Consider the following 25208-nt stretch of genomic DNA (forward strand, 5'->3'; position numbering starts at 1 on the left):
CATCAGCACTTGCAACAGAGCCAAAGCTCAACCCAGGCCTCTGAATGTGAACGTGCTCAGACTGTGGCCGCCAGGCCCCACAAGCGCTGCGACCCGCCCGGTGGGGAGCGGCCTGGGAACCTGCATTCCCGCGTTCGCCCCATGGCTCTGTGCCCTGAGAAGCGCAAAGCCTCCTGGGAGTCCCACAGAGAGCGCGGCTGTTTTCACTTGGAGAAGCGAGGGGCAGCTTCGCAGGGATGGGTGGGATCTGGACTTTGTCATTTCCATTCGAGCGTTTGGCCACTGAGAAACCTTCAGGCATCGACTATGCGGCCAGCTGTGTTTGGAGGCCTGAGCCACAGCGCACGAGCTGCACGGAGCCTGCCTCCCCCCTCCCCACCAGGCTGGGGGTCCCCCCGCGGCAGGAGCCCGGCACATGAGGGAGCAGCGTGGACAGGAAGGGACGCCGCCGGGAGCCTGCGTGTAAACTGTGAGTGCCGACGCGCACATCGAAGCGCTTCCAGAACCACGTCCCCGGCTGATGAACTTGTAATTAGTCCACCTGGGGCGAGCTCCATGCAACCCTGTCTCCCCTCCTCTAGACAGGCCTCCTCTCCCATCCGATCTGATGAAGAAGGCGTGGACATGCGTTCACGCACGCACAGACACATGCACACACACGCACACATGCACATACGCGCACATACACATGTGTGCACACGCGCATGCACATGTGCACACCCATACACGCGTATGCACACACGCACATCTACACACACATGCACACGCACACACATCATGGTCATCGCCATCGTCTTCCTCCCAGAGCCAGTCTGCCCAGGCTCTGGGTCCCCAGCCCCAGGCGTTCCCGTCTTTCGAGAACCACTCAGACCTTCGGATCTTCGGGAGCATCTTGGCGCCTTGAAAGGGAGTGGGAGGACAGGAGAAGACTCTGGCTGATGACTCTTTAACAGAAGAAAGACGTTCTTTCAACCATGACCCTGAAGACGCACTAGCTGCCACCACAGGCTCTTAAACAGCGAACTGAGCTGAGGCTAAGCTGCTCCCTGCAGCGCCTGAGACCGGCCGTCGCTCGGGAACTGTTCGCTGCTGCAGGGTTGGGCGTGCACCTCCTCACGGACAGGAAAGAGGAAGAGCGAGCCGACCGCTTTGGTCACTTCGTGGAAACTCGCTCTCAGCACTGACCCAAAGCGGTCGCTGCGTGCAGGGGCGTGTCTGCGTGCTCCACGCGAGCAGGATGCTCTCCACAGACAGGCCACGGCCAGGGCCCCCGTGCTGCTGGCCTTGATGACAGACTACAGCAGGGACACTAAGGAACAGTCACCTGAAGAAGAAAGGCCGCGGAGGAGAGGAGGAACCTCAGCGCCAGCCCGGGAGCTCTCGCAGGCGCGTCCTGGAAGCCCAGACACGCTCCGAGCAGCACGGTCGGCGTCCGCGTCTCAGCCTCCGGGGCTCCTGGGAGGCTCGCTCAGCTGAGACACGTATGGGATGTCTGCCGAGCACGTTTCAAGGTCATTCAGAGGCATGAACAACACAGAACACAGGTGACCTTCACAAGCCGCTGTCTCCGCCTGCAAGGTCGATGGGCTAGATAAGCCGACAGGCCCCGGGGCGCCCCGCGTTCCGGATGCACAGGCCCGAGCCCAGACACAGGAGTCAGCCCCCCAGGCCAGCACCAAGTCCCGGCTCTCCTTCCTCTGGGCGTGAAGCAGGACCTGAACGCCACGAGAGCGCTCAAGGGTGGAGGCCACGGCTTCCCGGTCGCTGGCACGTCACACTCAGTGAACGCACGCTCTCTCATGACCCACGGCCGGGGGTTAACGCGCCTCGTGCCTCATTTAAGGTGTCATTCGGCCACGACCGACTAAGGAGACTCAGGTTCCCAAACACTTTCTGCTTTTACAAAAGTTCTCTTCCGTGGCGCCTCTGAGAGTGTGGGTTCGAGTTCACCGTGAGCCCCGGCAGGCTTCCGGGACATTCGGATCCCCGTCTTCCCGAGGATGGGAGTGTGACGTGGCCACCGAACACCCTCACCGAGGGGGCGGCGCGTCCGCCCCTGACTGCGGGCTGGGGCCGCCGGTTCACCGAGCCCTGGGGGCCCGCGCGATTCCCCGCCCCCCCAACACCAGCAGTGTCTGTCCGAGTCGGAAAACGGATGCCCAACCCCTCAAAGGATGGAAAGCAGGACTCTGAGAAGGAAAAGTCAGTGGCCCCTTCCAGAGAATTCTGTGAGGCAGCTCATGTCTGTAGAGGCTCCACACGCTTGTGCAAAAGGCCCTCTGAGCGGAGACCTTCCTAAGGGCCCTGTCTCCTGAGACCAGACCAGGCTCTCGGGTCTGTGTCCTTCCAGAACCCGGGCGCCCCTCGACCTTGTGGGCGGAGACAGCGGTCTGTGAAGGTCACCTCGTGTCCTGTGCTTGTTCATCATGCCTCTGAGGGGCCTTGAAACCTGCTTGGCAGACGTCCCTTGAGTGTCCCAGCAGCACGGCAGCCCCGCAGCGAGCAGGAGGCAGGACAGGTCTTGAGCGGCGCCGCCTCGGACCCAGGGGACCTGCTGGAACCGCCGCAGCCGCACGGAAACTTGAAGTGCATTTTCTTGCAGATCATAAGCCAGGTGAGATGGGACATGCACAGCTTCTAGCTGGTGGCAGCCAAGTTGCTAGGCAGAGGTAAGTGCTAAGGAAGTTGTTCAAAATGCTGGGTCCATGTAAGTGCTAACAGCCTCGCCAGGACGCAGGCTCCCCAACCATCAGCCCCAGCCCCGCCAGGACCCAGCGAGGCCAGCCCAGCGCTAAGGGGGCGGCTCTCGGGCCTGCGGGTCTCGGTGGAGGCGCAGGCGCTGGGGGTGCAGGCGGCTGGCCCTCGCATCGGCTCCAGGAAAGCGCCTGAGCACACAAGTCTCCTCCTTCACAGCCAGAGTTCCGTTTCTGAAAACACGGGGCGCAAACAGAATCGTAAGAGACGGAATCCCATTTCCAATGCCCAGGGGCTGCCCTCACGGGAGCGGGACGCGTGTCCTGCGGGTGAGGAACGAGCTTAGGAACTGAAATCTCCGCTCTGATGGGGCCTCTCTGGGTTTGTTTTGTCACTCGTGGGCTTGCTTACGGCAAATCGACCCTCAGGCAGCAGAGACCCACGTCCGCCCCTGGCCTCTGCCCTCACGGGGCCCACCTTCCTACGAAGAACAGATGAATTCAAAGACCTGACCATCACGTGACTTCCAGCGACTATCAGACCGGGGACTGCACGACTCCCTAAGCTCGGAGTCACACTGCACCCCGATACTTCCCTCGGCGCACGGACACTCCAGGCCACACAGTGTTTACTGTTTGTTACTTCCATCGCCCAAGACCCAGCTTTAGACAAGTGACATCATCAAAAGGAATGTAGCGCCATCTAACGTTGAAACTATGAACTGCTCCAGGCCGTAGTTCATGGGGTGCCTGGCACATACCAAATCCTAACGTTTTCCTCACAAATGAAAAACATTCCATGTGAACGGGCCGTGGCACCCTGGGGTGCCTTGGCACACAGTTTGGGAACCATATGTTCAGAAGCGACAAGGAGACTCTGTCCTTTCCCTGCAGTAACTAACCCACATCGTCAGATGCTGGCACCGTCCCTGTGCCCACGCACCTGCCCAGAGCTGGAGCCCTGCCACCTCCAACCCCAGTGCCGAGCCCTGCCACCCGGAGTCGCATTCTTACCATAGTGTCGACTGACACGCACTGAAACCCACACACCCTCACATCGCTTTCCTTCATGGCCTGCCCCTGACCAGTGATTCGATCAGGGTGTGGGTGCGGGGAGATGCTATTTGCTCACGTAACTAAAGTTCTGTGCTGTCGTGTAATTAAGGTGGATGGCCAACACGTCCCACCATCCGCCAAGACGCGGGCCCAGCCTCTCCCAACATGTGGTGCGTGATGATGCTTCGGGGCACACGGCTGAGGGGAATGGAGACACTGCACAACAGACGTGCCACCTTCTCTGGGGAACAGTCTATGAGGCATGAACTGGGGATGATGTCAAGCAGAAACCTTCCTGCTCAGCCGTTGCTAGAATGACCACTGCTGTCTTCCCTCTTGGGGCTAACTCGGCCTCCTCCTCCCTCTGCTCGCAGCCCCTTGACGCCCATCACTGAGAGGACCAGCCGCCGACCACGTCACCTAACACAGGCCTGCCTCCATCTGTTTCCTTCCCAACCTTTGCAGTCGACCCCGCCACCCATGAGCCGCTGCCCTCCTGCCAGGGCTCTGCCTGCCCTCCCGCCCCCGCGTGCTGAGTGCTGCCTGTGTGCCCGGCTCTCCTCTCTCTGACTCTGCAGGCCTCCCCCCCCCCCCCCCCGATTCTGGGTAAATTTACAGAGTGCCTGGGGCGGATAATCAGCCATCTGATTAGGTGGAGTCTGGTCCTGGCTGAACCTGGGACTAGGGATGGGGGTCCCGGGACCGAAACAGCCCCAGCCCAGAGGAGAGAATCAGAAAAACGCACTGGGTGCCGCTCAGTGGGCTGCTTTAATCAGCAGCTCAGAGCCTGTGACCAACTCGGATTAAGATGAACTCGGTTCTAAGGGCAGAATGTTCATAGTCGGGATGCTTGTGGTTCGCGGCAGCTGGGAAGCTCCTGGGTCCTCCCCCGGCCCAGTGGGGGACCCAAATGCACGAGACCCATAAGCAGTTAGGGGGTCACACCGTTAGGGGTCACACCATTGGGGGGTCACACCGTTGGGGGTCACACCGTTGGGGGGTCACACCGTTGGGGGGGTCACACCGTTGGGGGTCACACCGTTGGGGGTCACACTGTTGGGGATCACACCGTTGGGGGGTCACACCATTGGGGGGGTCACACCGTTGGGGGGGTCACACCATTGGGGGTCACACCATTGGGGGGGTCACACCGTTGGGGGGTCACACCGTTGGGGGTCACACCGTTGGGGGGTCACACCGTTGAGGGGGGTCACACCATTGGGGGTCACACCATTGGGGGTCACACCGTTGGGGGTCACACTGTTGGGGCGGTCACACTGTTGGGGGTCACACCGTTGGGGGGGTCACACCGTTGGGGGTTACACCGTTGGGGGTCACACTGTTGGGGATCACACTGTAATCACTGAAGAGACGGCAGCGCGGGCCCTTGTTCTCGTCTTCAACCAGGTTTGTACTTGGCTACTTTTTAAGGCTCTGTCATATAGTATTCTATCCCAGGACATTTTAGCTCATATAATGGCATTTCCAGGAAAAAACAGCAAAAAGCCTAGAAGCCTCCTCCAGTGCCAAGCTCATTCAGAAGGTTTAGCTTCTGCCTAATGCAGTGATGCAATGCAACAACAGTGAATTCTTTCCTAACATTTAGGAGTGAGTGATTGCTGGTGGAAACTGAGCGTTCCCAACAAGCCGAGTGTTTCAGGGACAGACCACCCAAATGCCTTATTATATAAAGATGTCAGTTACGTAATTACATGAGAAAACAACACATCTCACTTTTGTGTTTTAACAACAATTACCCTCTCTAGGAAGATGGGCTGGATTAGCTGCTCTGCGAAGTGCCTCCCAGGGGCCCCAATTATGTCAGGCACGTTGACATGGGAACCTTGATAGCGTGTGTTTCACCGAAAGAAGATGCAATGTTTGTTCCCCCCTCCCCCACACACACACCCACCCCAGCCCTGCCTGAAGTGACTTCGCGGAGACCACCAATAGGATGCATTTAAAAACTCCACATTTAAATGGAGACCACAGAGCAGTGGCTTTGCGGAAAAAATTTTTAGAATTATCTACTTAAAACGTTATTAGATCGATACCATTCTTTAAAAGTAACCGGAAAAATTTTTACATGAGAGCATTCCATTGAATTTAATTCAAATGGTATTTATAAACCCCTGCGTACATTAGGGGGTATAATAAATGGTTTTTACAAAGATTACACTGCTTATGTACACAACAACATTTGCCTTAAGTATTTGTTGCCTCGCTATTCATATTTTTCAGAATTTTGGCGGACATATGTGCAAAGTATCCCCCAAAACATGTCTACACAATTTACAGCTGATAACTCAGTTAATTTTCATTCCTCTTCAGGTTTGACGGATTTGAAATAATGGGTGGAGCCAGACTAAACTCAGAACAAAGAAAATTTGCTGCTAGCCTTTTTTATGAGGATACATAAAAGATAAAGTTTACATACAAAACCGGCAACAATTAAAGAATTGAGGGCAAACGGATACTGAACAAAATGATTCTTGATGTTTGTGGTTCCACGGCTTTGCGTTATCACAGCGCCTGGACCAGAACGGTCATCAGTGTGCAAATAGGCGTTGACAAAAAATTATTCATTTCTGTAGGTTCTTTCAAATTTTGAAAATGAGCTGTATGTTAACAAACACTGACTGTAGCATCATTCAAAGTGCACATACATTTTTGGGGACACCCTATAGACTCAAACACCTGTTCGTTCTTTTCTTTTTGAGTTTGGAGGAGGCTGGGGTAGGCTCACCGGCCAAGGAAAGGAAACGAGCCTGCCACAACTCTTATCTTGTCCGTCCCCAACAAAAACTCAGGTGTGGCTCAGTGGATAGAGCGTCGGCCTGCAGAATGAAGGATCCCAGGTTCGATTCTGGTCAAGGGCACATGCCCAGCTTGTCTCGATCCTCAGTAGGGGGCATGCAGGAGGCAGCCAATCAATGATTCTCTCTCATCATTGAAGTTTCTATCTCTCTCTCCCTCTCCCTTCCTCTCTGGAATCAATAAAAATATCCTAATACATAAAAACCCTGAGTTGTAACGACCAGTAACTACCAAGGCTCGACCAACTGAAGTCAGTCCTGCAGTCGGCACTGACTGTTTCCGCTGCAGGCGCGGTGCCCCAGCACTGACTGCTGAGGGGGCTGCGAATCAGGGCCAGAGAGGCATGAAGAGAGAAGCAGGGACTGATCCGTTGCCTCTGTGGCAACTTTTGATCAGCACTTGCCTCTCTTTCTCTCCCAGTCTGGCCAGCAGCCACGCCTCCATTTCTCTCCAGGCCTCCACTGGGGCTGCTGATCAGCCCCACCTTTCTGATCAGGCCCCGTTGATAGGCCCAGAGATGCTGACTGGCATAGGAACTGACCAATCAGAACCAAATGTGGGTGGTGTGGGGAGCCAATGGCTGCCTAGCAGGCGGAGCTTTTGACGCTGACTGGCATTGAAACCAACCAATCAGAACCAAATTGGCCAGCAGAGGAGGGCAGTTGGGGGCAATCAGGTCAGCAGGGGAGGGCAATTAGGGGTGATCAAGCAGGCAGGCAGAGGCAGTTAGGGGTAACCAGGCCGGCAGGGGAGAGCAGTTAGGGGCAATCAGGCAGGCAGGCAGGTGAGCAGTTAGAAGCCAGCAGTCCCAGATTGCGAGAGGGATGTCCCCATTTGGAGAGGGTGCAGGCTGGGCTGAGAGAAGCCCCCCTCCGTGCACGAATTTCGTGCACCGGGTCTCTAGTACAAAATAAAATGTGTAAACAGTCATGCTCTGCATAATAAAAACAAAAATAAAATCTCAGGCTCCAACTCTAGGGTATGAGTTTTCCAAAATGCTTCTCCCGTCACCTAGCCCCACAGGGAGGTGTGGTCACCCAGGTAAAGGACGCGACACGAGCTGCCGCAGCAGGCCCTGCAGGGACTGCACCGCCACGGGCACGCAGGGAGGCCGGTCAGCTGTGACGGGAAGACGGATGGCTGCCATCCAGAAGAGCTGACGCTGAGGGAGGGGGCGACCTGACCACTTGTGTGGAAAGATGTGCAAACATCCGAGGGCACCGGGGTAGAGAAAACCAAAAGGATGGGCTGCCCAGGTGCTCTCATCCCAGTCTCCCGTACAGGTGAGCGGTGACAGTGCCCCCGCGAGTGAGAGGGCAGGGGCTGGAGGCGCACACATGGAGGGGTTCATTTATTCCGAGGTGACTGTGGCCTCCTAAGTGACGTCGGAAGGCAGCAGAAAGCGCAGCCACAGTAAGAACGGAGACCCTGTTCTTTCCAAATCTGCAATACATGTGGAGAGACATGATCTGTGCGTGTGCATACAGGTACACACACACATAAAGCTATGTATGAGTTCACTTCACATGCACTAGCTCGTTTCACACGTCAATTCATTTAAGCCTCCCATCCAATGAGCATCTTTTTTTACCTAGAACGTCAGAGACCCAGGGGAGTCAAATAACTCCACAGGCCTTGCAGCAGCCAACGCGGGGCCAGCAGGTGCTAGAACCAGCCCTGCCCAGGCCAGGCCAGGCGGGCAGCCCAGACACGCCCACGGCCTCCACGCTGGGGCCAACCGTGTGGCCTCCCCCGCCTGCTCTCCCACAGCAGGAGCAGAGCGACACGCTTCCCATTTTAAACACCAGCCCGTCCATGCAGGAGAAGCCTCCGCGCGGCCGCCAGGCCTCCCGCTCTGCGGGCCGAGTGCCGCTGGGCTTTAACCTGGCCCTGCCTCCCCCGACACACGCAGGCCCGGAGCTCCCGAGGGCACGTCCTCTGTCCTTCCCTCCTCTCGCTCCTCCCAACAGGAAAGACTCCCGCCCACTCCTCCCCAGGGAGCAGAAAGCACAGGGCTCACCGAACAGCCAACTGGGCCGCTTGGCGCGTTCAGTCCTCCCGTCCTTGGAAAGGGGCCGGGCCGGCGCTACGTCTCATGGCCGTCTTCTTGGGCTATGTTGCTTCCTGGGCATGCGCTCTCCAGAGGGCCCGGGCTGGGCAGGCCGTGCGGGTGCCACGCATCACTGTCCCGCCTGGAGCTCTCAGTCCTGTCTGTGCATGTGACTGTGTGCGGTCTCGGGCACGGGGCACGGGGTGGGCGGAGGCGGCCGTGGGGAGGGAACGAGCTTACATGGTGGCCTCCGCACAGAGCTTTTTGCTTGCACGTTGGCGACGGGATTTTCCTTTCCTGGGGCCTTGGGAGCGATACACCAGCCCTGCGTCACCCCCAGGTAGGCCGCGTGTGCCGCTCCCTGCTCCACCGCGTTCCCCACCCTCATCTCCGTGTGTGGGCCTCAGTGGGTTCCACACACCCTTCGGGGAGAGTCCCCCCTCCCCCCTCTCCCCTCTGTATCAGGGCCCTGACAGTCCCAGGGCCCGACAAGCACAGCGCAGGGCCGCACCGGCGGGGAGCGTCCGGGGGGAGATGCCCGGGTTAGACAGTCCCGCGCGGCCCTCGCCCCGGCAGCGCCGTGGCTACGTCAGGAGACGGTCGGGTCCCAGACCGCGTAGAGGCCCCTGCCCTCCCCGTGGGAGCCGCTCCAAGGAGAAGGGAAGCCCTTCGTGTGGATAAGGCAGTGACGAGTGGCAGGTCCTCGGTTTGCTTTGTAAGGGGTTCATTTCCTTTTCACTTCTTGTTCTGAGCATCAAAGCGTTTTCTGAAAGTTTCCTGTGGCAGCATCTACGATTCCAGAGCAGGGAACGACTCTCCTACGGTCAGGCCGCTCCACGCGAGGCTGACTCTGCGTCAACCGTCAGCCGAGGGATGTCCCCACGCGCGTCTCTGGGGAGCGAGTGTGACTGGCAGCTTCTCACACTCCCACGGCGAGACTCTAAGGCAGGGGTGGGCAACCTTTTTGTGAGTGCGTGCCAAAACCGGCAAAATCTCTGACTCAAAATTCTTCTGCGTGCCAACCCTAATTTTTTGAGAACATGTTACGCCTACTTCATATCTCTTAAGGTGTACGTATGTGAAGAACCTTGAAGAAATAATAAAATTCATTCGAGCGACAAAAACACAGTCTACGATGATGAAAAATACATTAACTTTTTAATGTATACATGTTATGTAAAATTATTTATTTATCTAAGATGCACCTACACTGAATTTATCTGAAAAATAAAAAAGTCGATATTAAGAAAAAAACTAAATGGAAGATTATAAGAGAGGGTTTTGCATGCCAGAAAAAGTTACTGGCGTGCCATGTTTGGCACGTGTGCCAGGGGTTGCCCACCCCTGCTCTAAGGTTAAGTTTCCCTCAGGTTCCAGGCCGCACACCTGGTAGGGCTGCTGGTTCTCATGCGGGGCCCTGATGGCTCCTCATAAAACGAGGATTCATACCCTGAGATGCCAGTTCATGGCAGGGAACTCGCCGAGATACACGCCGCAAGGAGCCAACGTTTTCGTGGAGTCCGCCGTATCCAGGCGGGAGGCACTGGATGATCAGAAGTTGATTGTATGAAAAACAGGGATTAAACTGGTGAAGTATCTCAACCAGACTGGGCTCACCACGCCCCTTTCCCGCTTTGGCAAGCACAGGGCACAGGACTCAGAAGTGTGTCCTTGGCTACCAGGAGGGGCGGGGGCCCAGACACACGGGCATGAAGAGGAGCCCATGGAGTAAGATGTCCTTGATCCCGGGTGAAGCGAGGGACCGGCCGACCTCCACACGTCACACACACCCAGCAGGCGATGACTGAGGGCCCGGGGCGGGCTCGGAGGGCAGGGGCGCGGCACTGGGTGCCAGACAGTGGGGACTGGACCAGATGCAGTGGAGATGGGGGAGTCCCACGGTGGCCGGTCTCGGCGACACGTCTTCATTAGCCCGGAAGGAGCTGCTGTTGCTTCACCTCAGCTGCACCAGCCCCGCAGGACGCCATGTGCTGGGCGAGATGCTGTAGGCAGAGCGAGAGGGGCGCGCACTGGACTCACACTGTGACTGACCCGCGCGTGCTGCCAAAAACGGAGGATTTGGAACGGATTTTGGAAGAAAAAGTGCTCATCTGTTTTGCAAAAAGGAATCAGAAGCCCAGCAGCGTAATCAGTAATTTCAAACTCGCTATTAGGTCAGGGCGCTGATGGCTAACAGATGCGTTTATCTGCAAACGTCCGCAGGGGAGCCGACCCTCAGCCTCGGGCCTCGCCAACCCGGTGCGTCCCTGACCTCCACTGCGCTCCTCCCCCAGGACTCGGCCACCGCTGTCCGTGCCCCTGACCAGTCAGACCCTGCTCTGTATGAAAGCCCACCCGGCCGGCGTGGCTCAGTGGTTGAGTGTTGACCTATGAACCAGGAGGCCAGGGCACAGGCCCGGGTTGTGGGCTCGATCCGCAGTGTGGGGCGTGCAGGAGGCAGCCGATCCATGACCCTCTCATTGTCCATGGGCCTCAGCGGTCATTTCTCTGGGTTCCATGTAAATGGAGCAAATGGACTGGCCTAAGTCCTCAGGGGAGAACGCGTGGCCTGAAGGGGTAACTTGGCAGATCTGTGGAAGTGACAACCCGGAGGGGGGAGGCGTGCGATGCGCACACCGAAGCCGTGCCTACGGGAGCCGGCGAGAGGGGACGGAGGGATAACGGCGCACAGTAGGGGTGACACATGACCTCCGCTTCACACGCAGCGAGAACCCCGGGCGAGACGGGAACTCCGCGCAGCCGCACGCCTCAGCCCGACCTCCCACGGTTGTGTTCACCAGCGATGCCTTTCTCCACGGCGTGGACTTTCATAGGAAAGACTCGTAAAGAGACACGCCATGGAGATCCTCGCGGCACTTGGGAAATTCCCTTTAAAAGCAAACTGCTTCCCCACACGATGCCTGAGCGATGGAGACGATGGAGACGGCACTGCCAGAGGCCTCGCCTCCGGGAGTGGTGTTCTATCTAAAGAGACCTGGACGTCAGTCAGGACACAGGTCCTGCCTTTGGCCTGGAACTGAGCTTGAAAAATTCTTTCTCGCATCCCCTCCCCTTTAAATCCAGAGGCGTGGACACACGGACAGGCTGACGGGGTGGGGGGCGAGGGGGGCCGGATGAAAGAACTGGAAGAGAGTAGCCGAAGAACATATACGGTGTCCCCCCAAAATGTCTACGCACTTCGAATGATTATAAAGTCGGTGTTTGTTAACATACGGCTCATTTTCAAAATCTGAAAGAATCTACAGAAATGAGTAATTTTTTGTCAACCCCTGTTTTCACACTGATGACCGAGGGTTCTGGTTCCGGTGCTGCTGATAACACAAAGCAATGGAACCACAAACACCAAGAACCGTTTTGCTCAGTATCCGTTCGCCCTCAGTTCATTAACTGCTGCCGGTTTTGTACGTCAACTTTATCTTTTATGTATCCTCATAATAAAGGCTGGCAGCAAATTTTCTTTGTTCTGAGTTTAGTCTGGCTCCACCTATTATTTCCAACCTGTCAAACCTGAAGAGGAATGAAAATTGAGTGAGTTATCAGCTGTTAAGGGAACCTTTTACAAAACGCCTTCCCTCTCCCTCACCACAACCCAGCCGATGTTTCCCACTCAATTCGGTTTTCTTTTTTTTTAACACAAAAATCACCAAAGTCTTTACATGACTCCCCAATTGTGGCGCAGCCAACAGCTTGAATAGCAGAGATTGAGAACATACTGTTCCGATTTTAATTACTGATGCCGAACACATTCAAAAAGGATGGCTCAGACAAAATGAATGACATTCACCGATTTCACAAATGAAATCATTTTGCCGAATCGCCCTCCAGCGAGCCTCCCTCACTGCCCACGAGGTGGGCGGGTCCTTCTCGCGGGCGCCCCCTGCGGACTGTCCCAGGGAAGAGCATCACCGTCCCTTTGGGGTTAAGTGAAGTAAGTCCCCCTCCGGTGATGGTCACATGTCTCACGAGGGCTCTTGATGCTCGATGTCATTTTTCTCTGAGCGTGTTAAGGCCGATTTCTTACAAATCGCTTTTTCAGGAAGAGAAGCTGCACTTCCGGCCTGTGAATTCCGGGTCACGACTCTCCGTGGACACACCGGCCCGCCGTGGGCTCCTGTCCAGCCCCGTGCCTGTCGGGAACCCCCTGCCGTTGCCAGACCCAGTCGCCAGGGCGCATCCGCACGGGGCCAGCTCCCTTCCTGCCCGAGACGTGGGACGAGGACTTCCGGCCTGCACGCGCCCACCTTAGAGTCTTTCGACGGATGCTCTGGGCGCTTCGGCTCAGAATGCTGTCACCCCTGAGATGACAACCTGAGCCAGTTACCCGCCGATCCCCACGCTGCTGTCCGCCCCTCAGACAGCAGAAGCCGCGGCGCCGGCGGGAGCTCCAGGCCAACCAGCCAACGCACCGGCCCCTCCTGCTCCGAAGCAGCCGAGGTCCCGCCATCGGCTCGGCAAGAAGCTGTCACTTTCCCCCGTGCAGGTGAGAAAGCACCGGCCCCACCTGAAGACCCCAGCTCTGGCACGGCCCTCGCTCTGAAGGAAGCCACCTTCGGGCCGGCGTCCCCTTCGCTGGGCGACTGACGTTTCAGGTGGGAAGGCCCCGAGCCTTCTGGCTGCTGCGGGGTCCCCGCTGCCAACCATCCGGCTATGGACCTTCCGCACAAACGCTCTGCCCTCCGCCCGAGGCAGGGCCCCGCCTGCACTCGCACTCGCGCCCGCACTGGCACTCACACTGCAGCTGCTCTAGGGAGCGGAGCCTGCGGTCAGCACGGGGCCCAGGGCCGGGCCTGTTGGCAGCAGCGCAGCCTCCGTCCCCTGTGGGAGGCCGGCAGGAGCGAGGCCAGGCTCCACGTCTCTCTCATCTCAGCAACTTCCCACCCGCTTCAGCCTCAGGGCCGCGCCTCCTCCTCCTGCCCCAGCCCACCCTCCACGCTGGGGAGAGAAAGGTGGGGGGGGGCAGCCTGCAGATTCCTTACAGAGAAAAACAAAACAAAACAAGAAAAACAGGAGGGGAGATCAGGGTGAACGAGCAAGGCCACACATCTGGGAGCGCGGTGGCCACACGTCTGGGAGAGGGTGGCGTTCGAGACCCGGGGAAGGAAAGCCAAAGCCCGCCCCGCCTCCTCCCTGACGGGTGGGCGGCCCAGGGTGACACCAGCCCGTAGAAAAGGTGGCCGCGGAGCAATCCATTCATAATAAACCATCATCGCCTTCCACCGACCGGTCACTTACAGCGATTCGTTACTTTGCGTGTCAAAGGTTCCACAGGATAACAGATTTTTCAACAAATGGGCTACACATTTAAGACTTCAAAAATACTGCCTCAAAAATCCTCAGCACAGGGCACATGCCCATGGGCGCGCTCATGGTGACATATGCTGATTTTCCACTTGACACAGTCCTGCACCGGACGTACCTACAGGGTCAGCCAACAGGACACGGCGGAGCGCCGGCCTCCAGGCGACCACGCCTGCCTCGCCCTGGAGGGGACGTGGCTCGATCACATCTACTCGCCGCACGTGGCTCCGAACAACCGCTGGCGAGTGACACGCGACAACCTGCTAAGGAAGCCCAAGACGGTCCGACGCCAGGGACGCCCAGAGAAGACACGGGCTCGGGAGGCACCGTCGCAAATGCTGTCTTATTGGTCATGACGACTCCACAGAGTCAGTAAAACAATAAAAACCAACTTGAACGAAGTCTGTGATCGAGACGGGAAAGTCCCGGAGAAGGTGAGAAGGGCCAAGTCACGGCACACGCCCCGGAGGCTGGAGCAACGGCCCCTGCGAGCGGGCTCAGCGGCACCGTGCCTTTTACAGAACCCCCCCCCCCGAGGGGAGGCTGGGAAAGGAGCCAGAGGTGCCACTGCGGCTGGAGAGCCACGTGGACAAGGCCCCCGTCCTTCCCGGGCGACCCCCGCTCCCTCCCCTCCGTAACCAGCCCTGGCTGCTCCTTCCCAGAGCCCAGCAGGGCGGAGGACCCCCAGCAGGGGAGGGAGCTGGGCGGGCTCGGTGTGGCCGAGCAATCGCGGGAGGAGGTCAACGGCGGGCCACGTCCACAGAGTAACTCCACGACAACAGGGGCACGTGTGTGTGAGTGGGCAGAACGCGCACGCGCTGGAATGCCCCAGCTTTACGAGCTCGCTGCCCACCGAGACGCACGCTTCTCCTGGACACCGTCGCTTTTGGAAGTGTCGGGACTCAAGCCCGAGGTGCCGCGAAGCGTGCCCGTCATGTGAGCAACAACATGCTGAGGGGAAATACGTGTCCACACACACACACACACACACACACAGCTCAACGCACGCCCTCCGCCCGGGAGTCCCCCTCTGCGGTTGGGGCTGATGGTAAGTTGTCGGCAGCACCAGGCCCCTAGGTCCTGGCCGTGGCGTTTCCCGGCGCCGGCAGCGGGATGCGTGTGACTTTAAACCCGGGGCGCAGACAGGGACGGTGGGCAGAGCTGTGAACCATAAGTAACTGCTTGGCGGGAACACAAAGAGGGCTGTTCTCCGGCCAGACGGAGGCCATTACTTTTTTCTAAAGAAGAAAAGGCACAAGTTAAGAGAAAGGCCCTCCAAGACCTCTGCCCGCGTGTGCGTCTCCGTGAAGAGCCCCGCTGGGCCGGCTGAATGCGCCCCGCGCTGGGAAAGGGAGCCAAATGGGATTTCAAACACCCCAAACCGCCACCCAAACACCGCGGCCTCCGCCACGCTGCGGCATTCAGGCGCTGGTGTTTTTGTCTGGGTTTGAAGAGATGCTAAACAAAGGGAGGCAGGCTCTCCGTGTATTTACATTCCAAAACCAAGCTGCCTGCCACCCCCAGCCTGTCGCCCCTCACGGCTAAACAAACCGTAAAGTCCAGCCGGGGCTGGGAGAGAAGCAGCAAACGGCAAGAAAGTCTCTGTTATTTTCAACAAAACAGACCCGACCCCCAGAGGGGCTCTGTGCTGGTTCCTGAGCTGCGTTTCCGAGGACCTGCCCGCCTCTCAGTGAACGCATGTCGGCTGCAGGCGGAGGGAACGCAGCCCTCTGCTCACTCGGGACGATGGCATCCTTTCAGCTCCTGATCCATGAAATGCTTCTGGCATCGTCACTACAAACTTAATTTTAAAAAGTGTATTGGTTTGACCGATCAAGCTGACGACTTGTAAGTGTAACGCACCCGCTAACTCCTTCACAGGAGAAGCATGCGTCAGCCTGCGTCTCCCAGGGGTTTGACATGTGACGAGTCTCACTGGTGCCCTCGGTCCCGTGTCGGGGTGAGTGAGCTGCGTGTGAGTGCGGGGTGGAGAGGCTCGCATCTGCTCAGCGATGAGTCTGCCGCAGGAACCTCGGGCTCCCCGTTTCTAAGGGCTTCGCGGGTCACTCGGGGGAGTCTGATCTCAGCAAATGACCGGAGAAGCTTGGCGGCCACGAGAAGCCGCGCTCAGAGTCCGCAGGCTGCCTCACCTCCACAGCTGCCATCGGGGGAGGGTTCCCGGCCCTCAATTTCCTGTTGGACTGAGTCTATCGGGGCCATGAAAACCACTGACCTGCCTCCATCTCGGGCTGTGCTGCCAAACCCACACATTTTCTATTGAGGTTCTCTGTGCAGACAGAGGCCACACGGGTGGTACACGGAACCTCACAGGCGAGAAAGGCAAAGCAGTGTGACAGCCCGCCGCTCCTGCCCACACGGCCCTATGCAGACCCACACACTTGCTTCTGTCATAACTTTAAACAGAAGCCAGCATTTCTAACTGGGTGGTTACGAATGGAAGACTCAAGTAAGAATGTAAGCACCGTCTACCTCCTTTTAAAAACAGACAGACTCAGAATGTCCCTGTTTCTCACAAAATCCTAGGCCAGTAGGAAGCTCACCCTGCAATTATTTTCTTCTCGTGTCGGAAGAGCGAGCGAGCAGCTCCCACGTGGGCTGCGGGCCTCTGTTAAAAACCTTGTCTGACAAAAGCTAAGTCTATACTGAGCTTTAGATCGAAAGGAAACAGAGCTGAAAAGGTACCTTGTTCACGTCATAAGAAAGGATGCAAGAAGCGCGCCCTGTGCAACCACACGGACGGACCTCGAGCACGTGACGCCGAGGGAATAAGCCCGACAGAAAAGCTAAGACCCGTGTGATCTCACTCAGATTGGGATGTAAAACCGAAACTCGTGCACACAAACCGCGGGGTGGTGGCTGCCAGAGGAAAAAAGGTGGGGGGCCCGGGGGTGGGGGCTAAGATGAGGGGACTGAACAGAAGGGTTAAGGACAAGCCAGGGCCTCACTAAATAAGAGCTGACATGTCGAGGATTCCACACAAAAGCACGTGTCCCACCAAGAACCAGGAAAATCTCACCTGGAGTGAAAAGACAGCTGGGTGTCCCTCCCCCCAGGGCGGCTCGGATGCCAGGATCACCGGACAGGGGTTCAATCAGCCCCATCGCCGTGCGTCCAGATCAACTACGGAGATGCCGGAACCAACGGAAAAATAGCAAGTGTGGCACACAGGCAGGGGAGAACCAGCACGATTTCAGAACGGAAAGTGCAGCGCATTTAAAAGGACAGAAAGCGAACAAACAAACAAACAAGGGAGCAGGCTCCCCGCAGAATGGAGAGAATGGGAGAAGGACTCAGGAGCCGTGAAGACAGAGCACCGCACTTCCCGTCTGACAGCCAGAAAGCGGCGGCTGAAACCACAAGAGCCATGGGGACCCCTAGAACTAAAGGCGGAACCTCCACATGCGACAAAAGACACACCCACCCACCCATTCAAGGAGCCAAGGGAACCCCGACGAGCTCACACCCCCGCAGGAACCCTGCCTCAGCGCAAGGTGACTGAGCTCCTGAGACACAGACGAGGGACCTGATGCAGCGAGAAGGGCCTCCCCGCGGGCGAAGGCAAGTCCTCGCCAGACGGCAGGAGCCAGAGGGCAGCGCTCCGCGTCTCCAGTGAAGGAAGGGGAGCTCTGTGGCCCGCAAAGCCGTCCTTCAGGGAAGGGGAGAGCGACACGGGAAACGAGGAGGGTCCGCAGACTGAGCCGCAGGAACCACCCAATCAGAACAACAGGAAGAAATCAGCCTGAAAAAGAGGGGGGAATAGTGAAGACAACTGTATTCCCAGGGGAAGGGGAGAGGGATACAGGGAAACAATGTCTACACTTCATTTCAATGAGTAACGTGTCGCTCAGCCGCGTGGCTTAGTGGCTGAGCCTCACCTATGAGCCAGGGGTCACGGTCGGGACACATGCCCGCGTTTCAGGCGCCATCCCCAGTGGAGGGCGTGCAGGAGGCAGCAGATCCATGATTCTCTCTCATCATGCGTGTTTCTCTCTCTCTCCCCTCTCCCTTCCTCTCTGAAATCAACAAAAATATATTTTAAAAAAATAAGTAAATACCTTAGTAAAATGTTGACAGCAGTGGCAGGGATAGGTTCCAGATGGGAAGAGTAACATTTAGAGTAACAACCAAGAAGCCGTGCAGACAGACACACGCAAAAGCCTTGCAGGTAAGTCAATGGAGCTGAGCAATGCCCAGGGAATGCACAGCAGGCAGGAAAGCCAGGACAGCGAAGTGTACCCAGAGGATGTAGGAGAAAGCAGAGCATGAGGCAGCTGCCGATGGGGCCAGAGCGGGCAGCGGGGGCAGGGGGCCTCGAGAGACGCGGCTCTGGGCCGGGCGGCGGCGTGGTTACAGTTACCTGGTGAGCGGAATGGCATGGACAAGGCACAGGCCCAGGTGAGCTCCCTGGTTCTGACATTTATAATCGTTTTATAAAACGCAGCTTCTGGGGGAACTGGGTACAGGGGACACATGTCTCTTGTCTCTGCCACTTCCTGCGAGTCCAGTTATTCTGAAATAAAAATGAGTGGCAGATCTGCAATAAACCAGCGGCAAGTAGGGAACGCCAATGCGTAAATCGTGTGTGCTGTAAGGCTGGACTGACCCGGAGTTTAACACTTCGAACCCTGTAAGACATAGGAAAATAAGTTTTGAAAATTGGTATCTGATGTAATTTTACTTGTCACTTTAGGACCGGTATGGTATTAATTCATGTAATTATTACGTTTCCAGGAATATAATAATGTGTGTAATGGGGATTCCTGGCAAAGTCTATGAGTGACTTCGCAAATAGTCAAGAGAAATGTCTTTATGCTCATTGAAACATGTAACCCTCTTTTCCCACAACTGAACGATACACTGTCACCCACACGGAACCAGAACAGCTAAGCACAACACTCGGTCACCTGGAGTTAGAGGCTGTGGGTCAGGGAGGAGGCGCACACACATGCACATGAGAGCGAGTACAGATTCTCGAGAGAAAGTTATCAACCACACATCGAACCAGAGCTCAGAAAGGGCCTCTGAGACGGAAAAGCCTCCAGGAGTGTGTTCACCAACTACCCTGACAGAGGAAACGTCATAGAAGGTTCAACAGGAAGTAACGCAAAGATGGGAAAAGGGAGGTCACATGTGTGTACTCACAGCCTGTGTGCTTATGTTACTATACATATTCTTCTTAAATAAATGCTCTACTTTTTTTTTTTTTAACTTAAAACCAATACAGATAAAAAGAAAGCAGGCCTGACTCCCAGGCGGATCTGATGTCCACAGGAGCCGGGAGGCCTCCGAGCGGAGCTGGCCATGGGGGGAGCACCCCTCTTTGTGAGGCAGGTGGAAGGCGAGGGCGGCAGCGCAGTCGGTGCCCCTTCACCTGCGCTCCCGTCTCCCCGCCGCCGCACACACGCGGGATAGGATCACAGGCCGGAGACAGGGGGGAGGCGAGCGGAGTCACGCACCGAGGGCTTCCCCGTGCCAAGAACAGCAAACACGACACCTGGCTCCCGGGGACGGAGGCTGTGAGGAAACAGAACTTAATTCGATTCCTTAAAATTAATTGGAACCTTGAACACAAGATGCTACGCTGATAAGGGCCCTGAGGCAGTTTCTAACGTATCACGGTCACATTTTCATGAACAAAGACTTCAGAACGGGAAGCGCCCTGCCGCCTCCTCCCACGCGGGGCTGGGGGCGAGGCCGCGCACACGCGCTCTCCCCGCGCAGCGGGGCGTCCCGCACCGGCTGGGTCTCAGTGTCCTTCCGTAACACAGACCCCCGCCCCGTGGGAGAAGGCGTTTCCCACGGGAACACGGACGAGGATGCACTTGAGTATTCTCAGCCACCTCGCGTCGCTCTCAAGAGTGACAGGTTTCTGGTGATAAACATCAGGATGGTGTGAATCTTCTTGGCACGGTTTCTTAGAAATATTTAGAGAACTCTGCAAACTGTAGGCCTCCTGGTATCTAACGCCCGTCTTTGGCAGGGAGACTGGAAATACCATCTTCCGAGGATGTCTCCACGCCTACCAAGAAGCAGAGGGCTCGACGGGACCCGCTCCAAAAACAAAGAAAGAAACAAGTTTTCAGAACCAGGGTGACGGCCATTTCTCATAATTTCATGTTAAATCGTTGCCTTACACTTTTCAGTAGTTACTGAGTTATATGACATTTTTAGATTGCTCCAACTTTGGCTGGCACATTGTAAGTACTCAATAAATAATTGCCAAGACACCCGGCCAGCATGGCTCAGTGGCTGAGCATCAACCTATGAACCGGGAGGTCATGGTTCGATTCCCGGTCGGGGCACATGCATGGGTTGTGGGCTCGATCCCCAGCAGAGTGTGCAAGAGGCAACCAATCCATGTTTCTCTACATCATTGATGATTCTATCTCTTTCTCCCTCTCCCTTCCTCTCTGAGATCAATAAAAACATATAAGAAAGAAACAAATGAAGACGAGGCACCCAGTGCTCACAGACGGCGGATGGTGTTGGGAATCAATGCGACCCAATACTTCGCACAGAAGAACAGCGAGGAAACTGTGGTCCTGGGAGGGGCGTGGTTTGTGAGCGGGATCTCGTCCTGTCTGCAGTCGCAGGGCTGTGAAGGGCACATCCTTCCTTGTTCTCCGCCCTCCTTAGTGAAGGTCAAGTGCAGCCCTGAGGCCCGGCCCAGCCAGGTCAGGAGCCGCAGGTCGTCTGCCAGAGGGGACTCGGTGACGCAAGGAGAGGCTACGTGCCCACCACACGCAGGCTCGAGCCAGGCCCCCGGCTCCTTCCTGGGGCCTGTCACCCCGGCAGCGTCCTCACTGCTTCCTCGGATGCAAGGGGGTAAGAGGAGGGCCTGGCTCCTGGGTTGTCAGGATGGAATGAGACCATGCTTATCCAGAGCCTGGAAGATAGCTCACTTGCCGGGAGCCAGTCCATCCTTGCTGTTTCAAAGGACCTGGCATATATGGCATACGGTTCTTAAAATGTTTGCTCACCTTCTTGGCACTATGTGTTTTAACCAAGGTCTCCTCTCTGAGAAAGGTTGTTTCCCCAGGTAGGGATTTTCCCCTGAAGTTAGGGAGGGAATAAAACCCCTCAACTAAGTGCCAGGCGGGTAATTAATCACTTTAACTACGAACAATCATGCTTAAGCTACATAATCTTTACTCCCTGGAATGGAGATAAGAAACGCCCTAACCTTTGTAATACAGATTGATAGGATTGAATCAACTGGTATAAATACAGATGTAACAAGACAGCAAAAGACAGAATTTAGAACACAGAACTCAGAAGACAAGACCAAGAGAGACAGAACTCAGAACACAGAACCTACACAGAACGTTCTCTAGAGACAGAAGAACTTCGCTGGAGAGAACATGGCAAAAGATCCTGGACTGAACCTGACTACAGAAATTGGCAAGAGAACCTGACTAGAACCTGGTGACCGAACCTGGCTAGAGATCTCAGACAGAACCTGGCTGGAGAACCAAGCAAGGGAACATGGACACAGAACTTGGCTGGAGATTGTGGCTAGAGATCCTGGCTAGGCTGCTGATCAACTGAACGCTGTCTCCGTGTCATTCCTTCTTCGCCGACTCCGTCCAAACCTTTGGGGACCCCTGGACCCGCTGGGGTTGGACCCCGGCACTCACTGATACCAACAGTCGCCCCACCATCACCACCACAGCTGCTGCCACGGCCACCATCACCATCACCACCATGGCCACCATCACCAACACCACCGCGGCCACGGCCATGGCCATCACCAATACCACTGTAGACACCACCTCCGCCACGGCCACCATCACCATCACCACTGCAGCCACCACCTCCACCGCCACCACGGCCATCACATGCCAGGGAAACGCTAGGCCACAGTCTGCGCCAGCTCCCTCAGAGCCGACCAACTCCTGGGAGCCCCATCTCCAGGACAGCAAGGTGGGTGTTGAGCTCATAGCGCTGTGTCATAAACACCCACGGGGTTCTGACGTCGCACACTCAGTGAGGGGACAGGAGGGGTGGATGGGCACACGTAGGACCTGGAAAGTCCAGGAGGGACTGGGAAGCACCTCGCAGCCAGGAGAGCAGGCGGGCAGGCGTCAGGCATGAGGGCTTCCACGCGTGTGTGGTTTGCCTTATTTTTAATTACGAGAGGCCCAGCGCACTGATTCGTGCCCTGGTCGGGTCTCTTGGCCTGGCCTGCGCCCTCTCGCAATCCGGGACCCCTCAGGGGATGTCGGAAAGCCCATTTCAGCCTGATCCCCCTGGCCAGGCCAAGGGGTCCCACCAGTGCCCTCTAGTGTGCATCTAAGATCTTTGGTTAATCTCTTCCCGCTCTCCCCTCTCCCGCTTCCCTCTGAGATTCATCAGTCTGTTCCATGTTTCCCTGCCTGTGATTTTCGCTCCTGCATTGAGCGTCTGCCCCCTGGTGGTCAGTGTGCATCATAGCTACCAGCTGGTTGGCCGGTTGCTTAGGCTGTTATATACATAGATGTTCTTATTGACTTCAGAGAGGAAGAGAGAAACATCAATGATGAGAATCATGGACCGGCTGCCTCCTGAACGCCCCCCACTGGGATGGAGCCCACAACCCGGGCATGTGCCCTGACCGGAATCGAACCTGTGACCTCCTGGTACATGGGATGGTGCTCAACCACTGAGCCACGCTGGCTGGGCAACACGGTGTTTTTAGTGAAGGGCGTAACACTTTGCAAAGAGAAATAAAAAGAGAAGGTTATGGACCGACCCAGAGACAGACATATCACCACGTACTATGACTGTAATTTCTTAGGCAGAAGGATCACCTCCTCCCTGGATGCGCGGTAAAGAGCCCCAAACAAGCCAAAGCCGTTCTAACGTCTGAACCGCATGGAGCAGTTGGAAGCGCCTCCCACGGGGTCACGGGAACGCTGGGAAGTGACGCCATGAAAGCGAGTGCGACGGCTGGGACGTGAGAAACCTCATCAGAGGCCGACAGGGGAGCCGCCTGCCGACAGCACCAATGCCAACGGTGGGCACAGAGACACGCGGAGCCTACAGGGCGGGACTCTGGGGACCCCTGTGAACCCTGGACGGAGGCCCAGCGTGGGTCCCGAGAGCCTGGGACTGGGGTCCGGGCACGACCCAGCTGATGCTCACGGAGGCTCACCCTTCATCACGGCGGCACTCACAGCAAGAAAAAGGCTTTGTGCTCACAGGAATCTTGAATAACCGTGGCCACTCGCCAAAGCAGCTCCTTCAGCCGATCGGGCTCACCAGCCGCCCCTCGCACCGCGGGGCGGTAACCCCGGCGGCTCGGATGTCACCCGCCGCCCGCTCAGCAGATGAAGAGGCGACATTCTATCCGGTGAGGAGGGCCGGGGAGGGTCCTGAAGGAGCGTCAGGGTTTATCTCCTGGCGGGCGAGAGGACTGTCCCCCAGGCGCCTGCCAGGCCCCGAGCGACACCCCGGGCACGCACGGGGACTGGGCTGTGGTGGGATGATTCATCCAGACAAACGGTGACTGGGTGGGCGTTCATTCAGCGCTGCAGCCTCAGGAGCCCATCTGCACACCCCTCCCTCCAGGCACCAACTCCACGGTCACCACGCTGCCACGAGCGCGACGGGACGGGTGCCCTTGTCACCTCTCTTGTCTAAGCAGCGTCCTTCCCGATGGGCTTGGCAAACGCAGACCCCAGGCCATTTCCCTGACACAGGCATCCCCCGACCCCAACCTGCAGCACAGACACGTCAGGTCGCAGCATCGGGCCGTCACACTGGCAGGGAGAGAGAAGCCTGGAAATCTGTGAAACACCCCCTTTCTAAGAAAAACAGATGCGTCACCATCCCAGCCGGCGGCACGTGTGGCTCTGGACACGGAGCTGCGTCCCGGGTGAGCGGGCTCCCTGCCCTCCCAGGGGAGGCCCCTCCCAGGTCCCACTGAGTGAGGCCCCTGCCCTCTCCCTTGAGAGTCTGCGGACGGAGGGTGTGGGGTTTCATCCTCAGAGCCAGAGAAACGCACAGGATGCCTTCTGGCTTCTGCATTGTTCTCAGGACCTAAGGAACACATGCTGATAACTTACTTCCTTGGGCACATCTATACTGAGGGCATACTAAGCGCCAGGGACAGTGACAAGGATGAAAGACGAAATGACTTCAATTTGGGAATAATGAATGTTTCACAAAAACTAAACTTAAGGACGTTCGTTCCTGGTACTTGAATCACACACAGTGAGCTGTCAAACTCCGGACCCAGAGTCAACAGGAGGAACTGCAGGGCACTCCGGCATGCTGGGCGGCCAGCAGCTCCGCTTGCATGTGGCTTCTAGCTGCACGCGAGTTCCTTGGTCAACTGGCCAGTCTGAACTGCAGATTCCGGTTAGCGTTTCAGTCCGAGGCCTTCTGTGGACTCGGAGCAGTGCCTGCCCCCGTGCACACACGCATGCGTTTTCCATGCGTGTTGAAGTTGGACTCTACAGCTTCATCAGGCAACAAACTGCCAACAGCGCTCAGAACACCATCGCTTAACCATTAAAATAATGACCTTAAAACAGTATTAGGAGTTGCTGAATATCTTACTAAGGAAACACCTTAGAAACAACGGTTCAGACCATTGTAAAACGTTATTCTAACTTTCCTGAGTAACAGTAGCTTTGAGGCGTGTTTTCGGTTGTCCTGCCATTGCTATCCCAGAATGTTTCGGAAAAAGGGGAGGGGGAGGCAAGGTCTGTGTTTCGTGAACGGTAAGGATGTCCTGTTGTTTTCACTGGGGCCGGAGGTGCGCCCATGCACGGCGGGTCAGCCTGACCCCAGGCCGAGTGGGACAGGCCGCCTGCTGAAGTCCGTGACTAGATCACAGAACCTGTACCCACGTGAGGACCACACACCGTACTCTCCACGCCCCGACTGCACGCATCTTCCGATGGACACTGGCCAAGAGAGATCAAATACAAACTCCTACGTCACTTTCTTCCACTCCCACGAATCAGACAGGGTGAGCAAAAGTGGGTTTACAGTTGTTCGTGTGGAAAATGACACAATCATTAATAAATGACAATGTAATAAACCCGTGTTTCGTGAAATCATAGTTGTGAGCCTACTTCCGCCACACCCTGTATATTCAAACCAGAACTATTTGTTACACGGTGGGAGTCTACCACGCTGCTTAATGAATATAAACACTCCTGAAAATGTCACTACTCCGCAGGCGGGCCTAACAGATTGCTGAAGCAAAACCTATTGTGGTGGGTCTGCAAAGACACAACTTTATAATCATCAACTTATAAAGA

General features: G+C 56.6%; 1 protein-coding gene across 4 annotated transcripts in view; it reads right to left on the reverse strand.

Annotated features, from left to right (window-relative positions):
- ARL15 (ADP ribosylation factor like GTPase 15) overlaps positions 1-25208 on the reverse strand; it is a 211566-nt gene that overhangs the window by 52744 nt on the left and 133614 nt on the right. Inside the window, exon 6 of one of the 4 annotated variants that reach the window (XM_059695021.1) lies at positions 9869-10677. The exons of the other annotated variants lie outside the window; for them this stretch is intronic. Coding sequence (XP_059551004.1) covers positions 10576-10677 — 102 coding nt within the window. The 3' untranslated portion in view covers positions 9869-10575. Of the gene's footprint in view, positions 1-9868; positions 10678-25208 lie in introns of those variants that run through there. 4 annotated transcript variants of the gene reach the window in all.

The sequence above is a fragment of the Myotis daubentonii genome, chromosome 4, assembly GCF_963259705.1.
Source record: "Myotis daubentonii chromosome 4, mMyoDau2.1, whole genome shotgun sequence".
Taxonomy (NCBI): Eukaryota; Metazoa; Chordata; class Mammalia; order Chiroptera; family Vespertilionidae; genus Myotis; species Myotis daubentonii.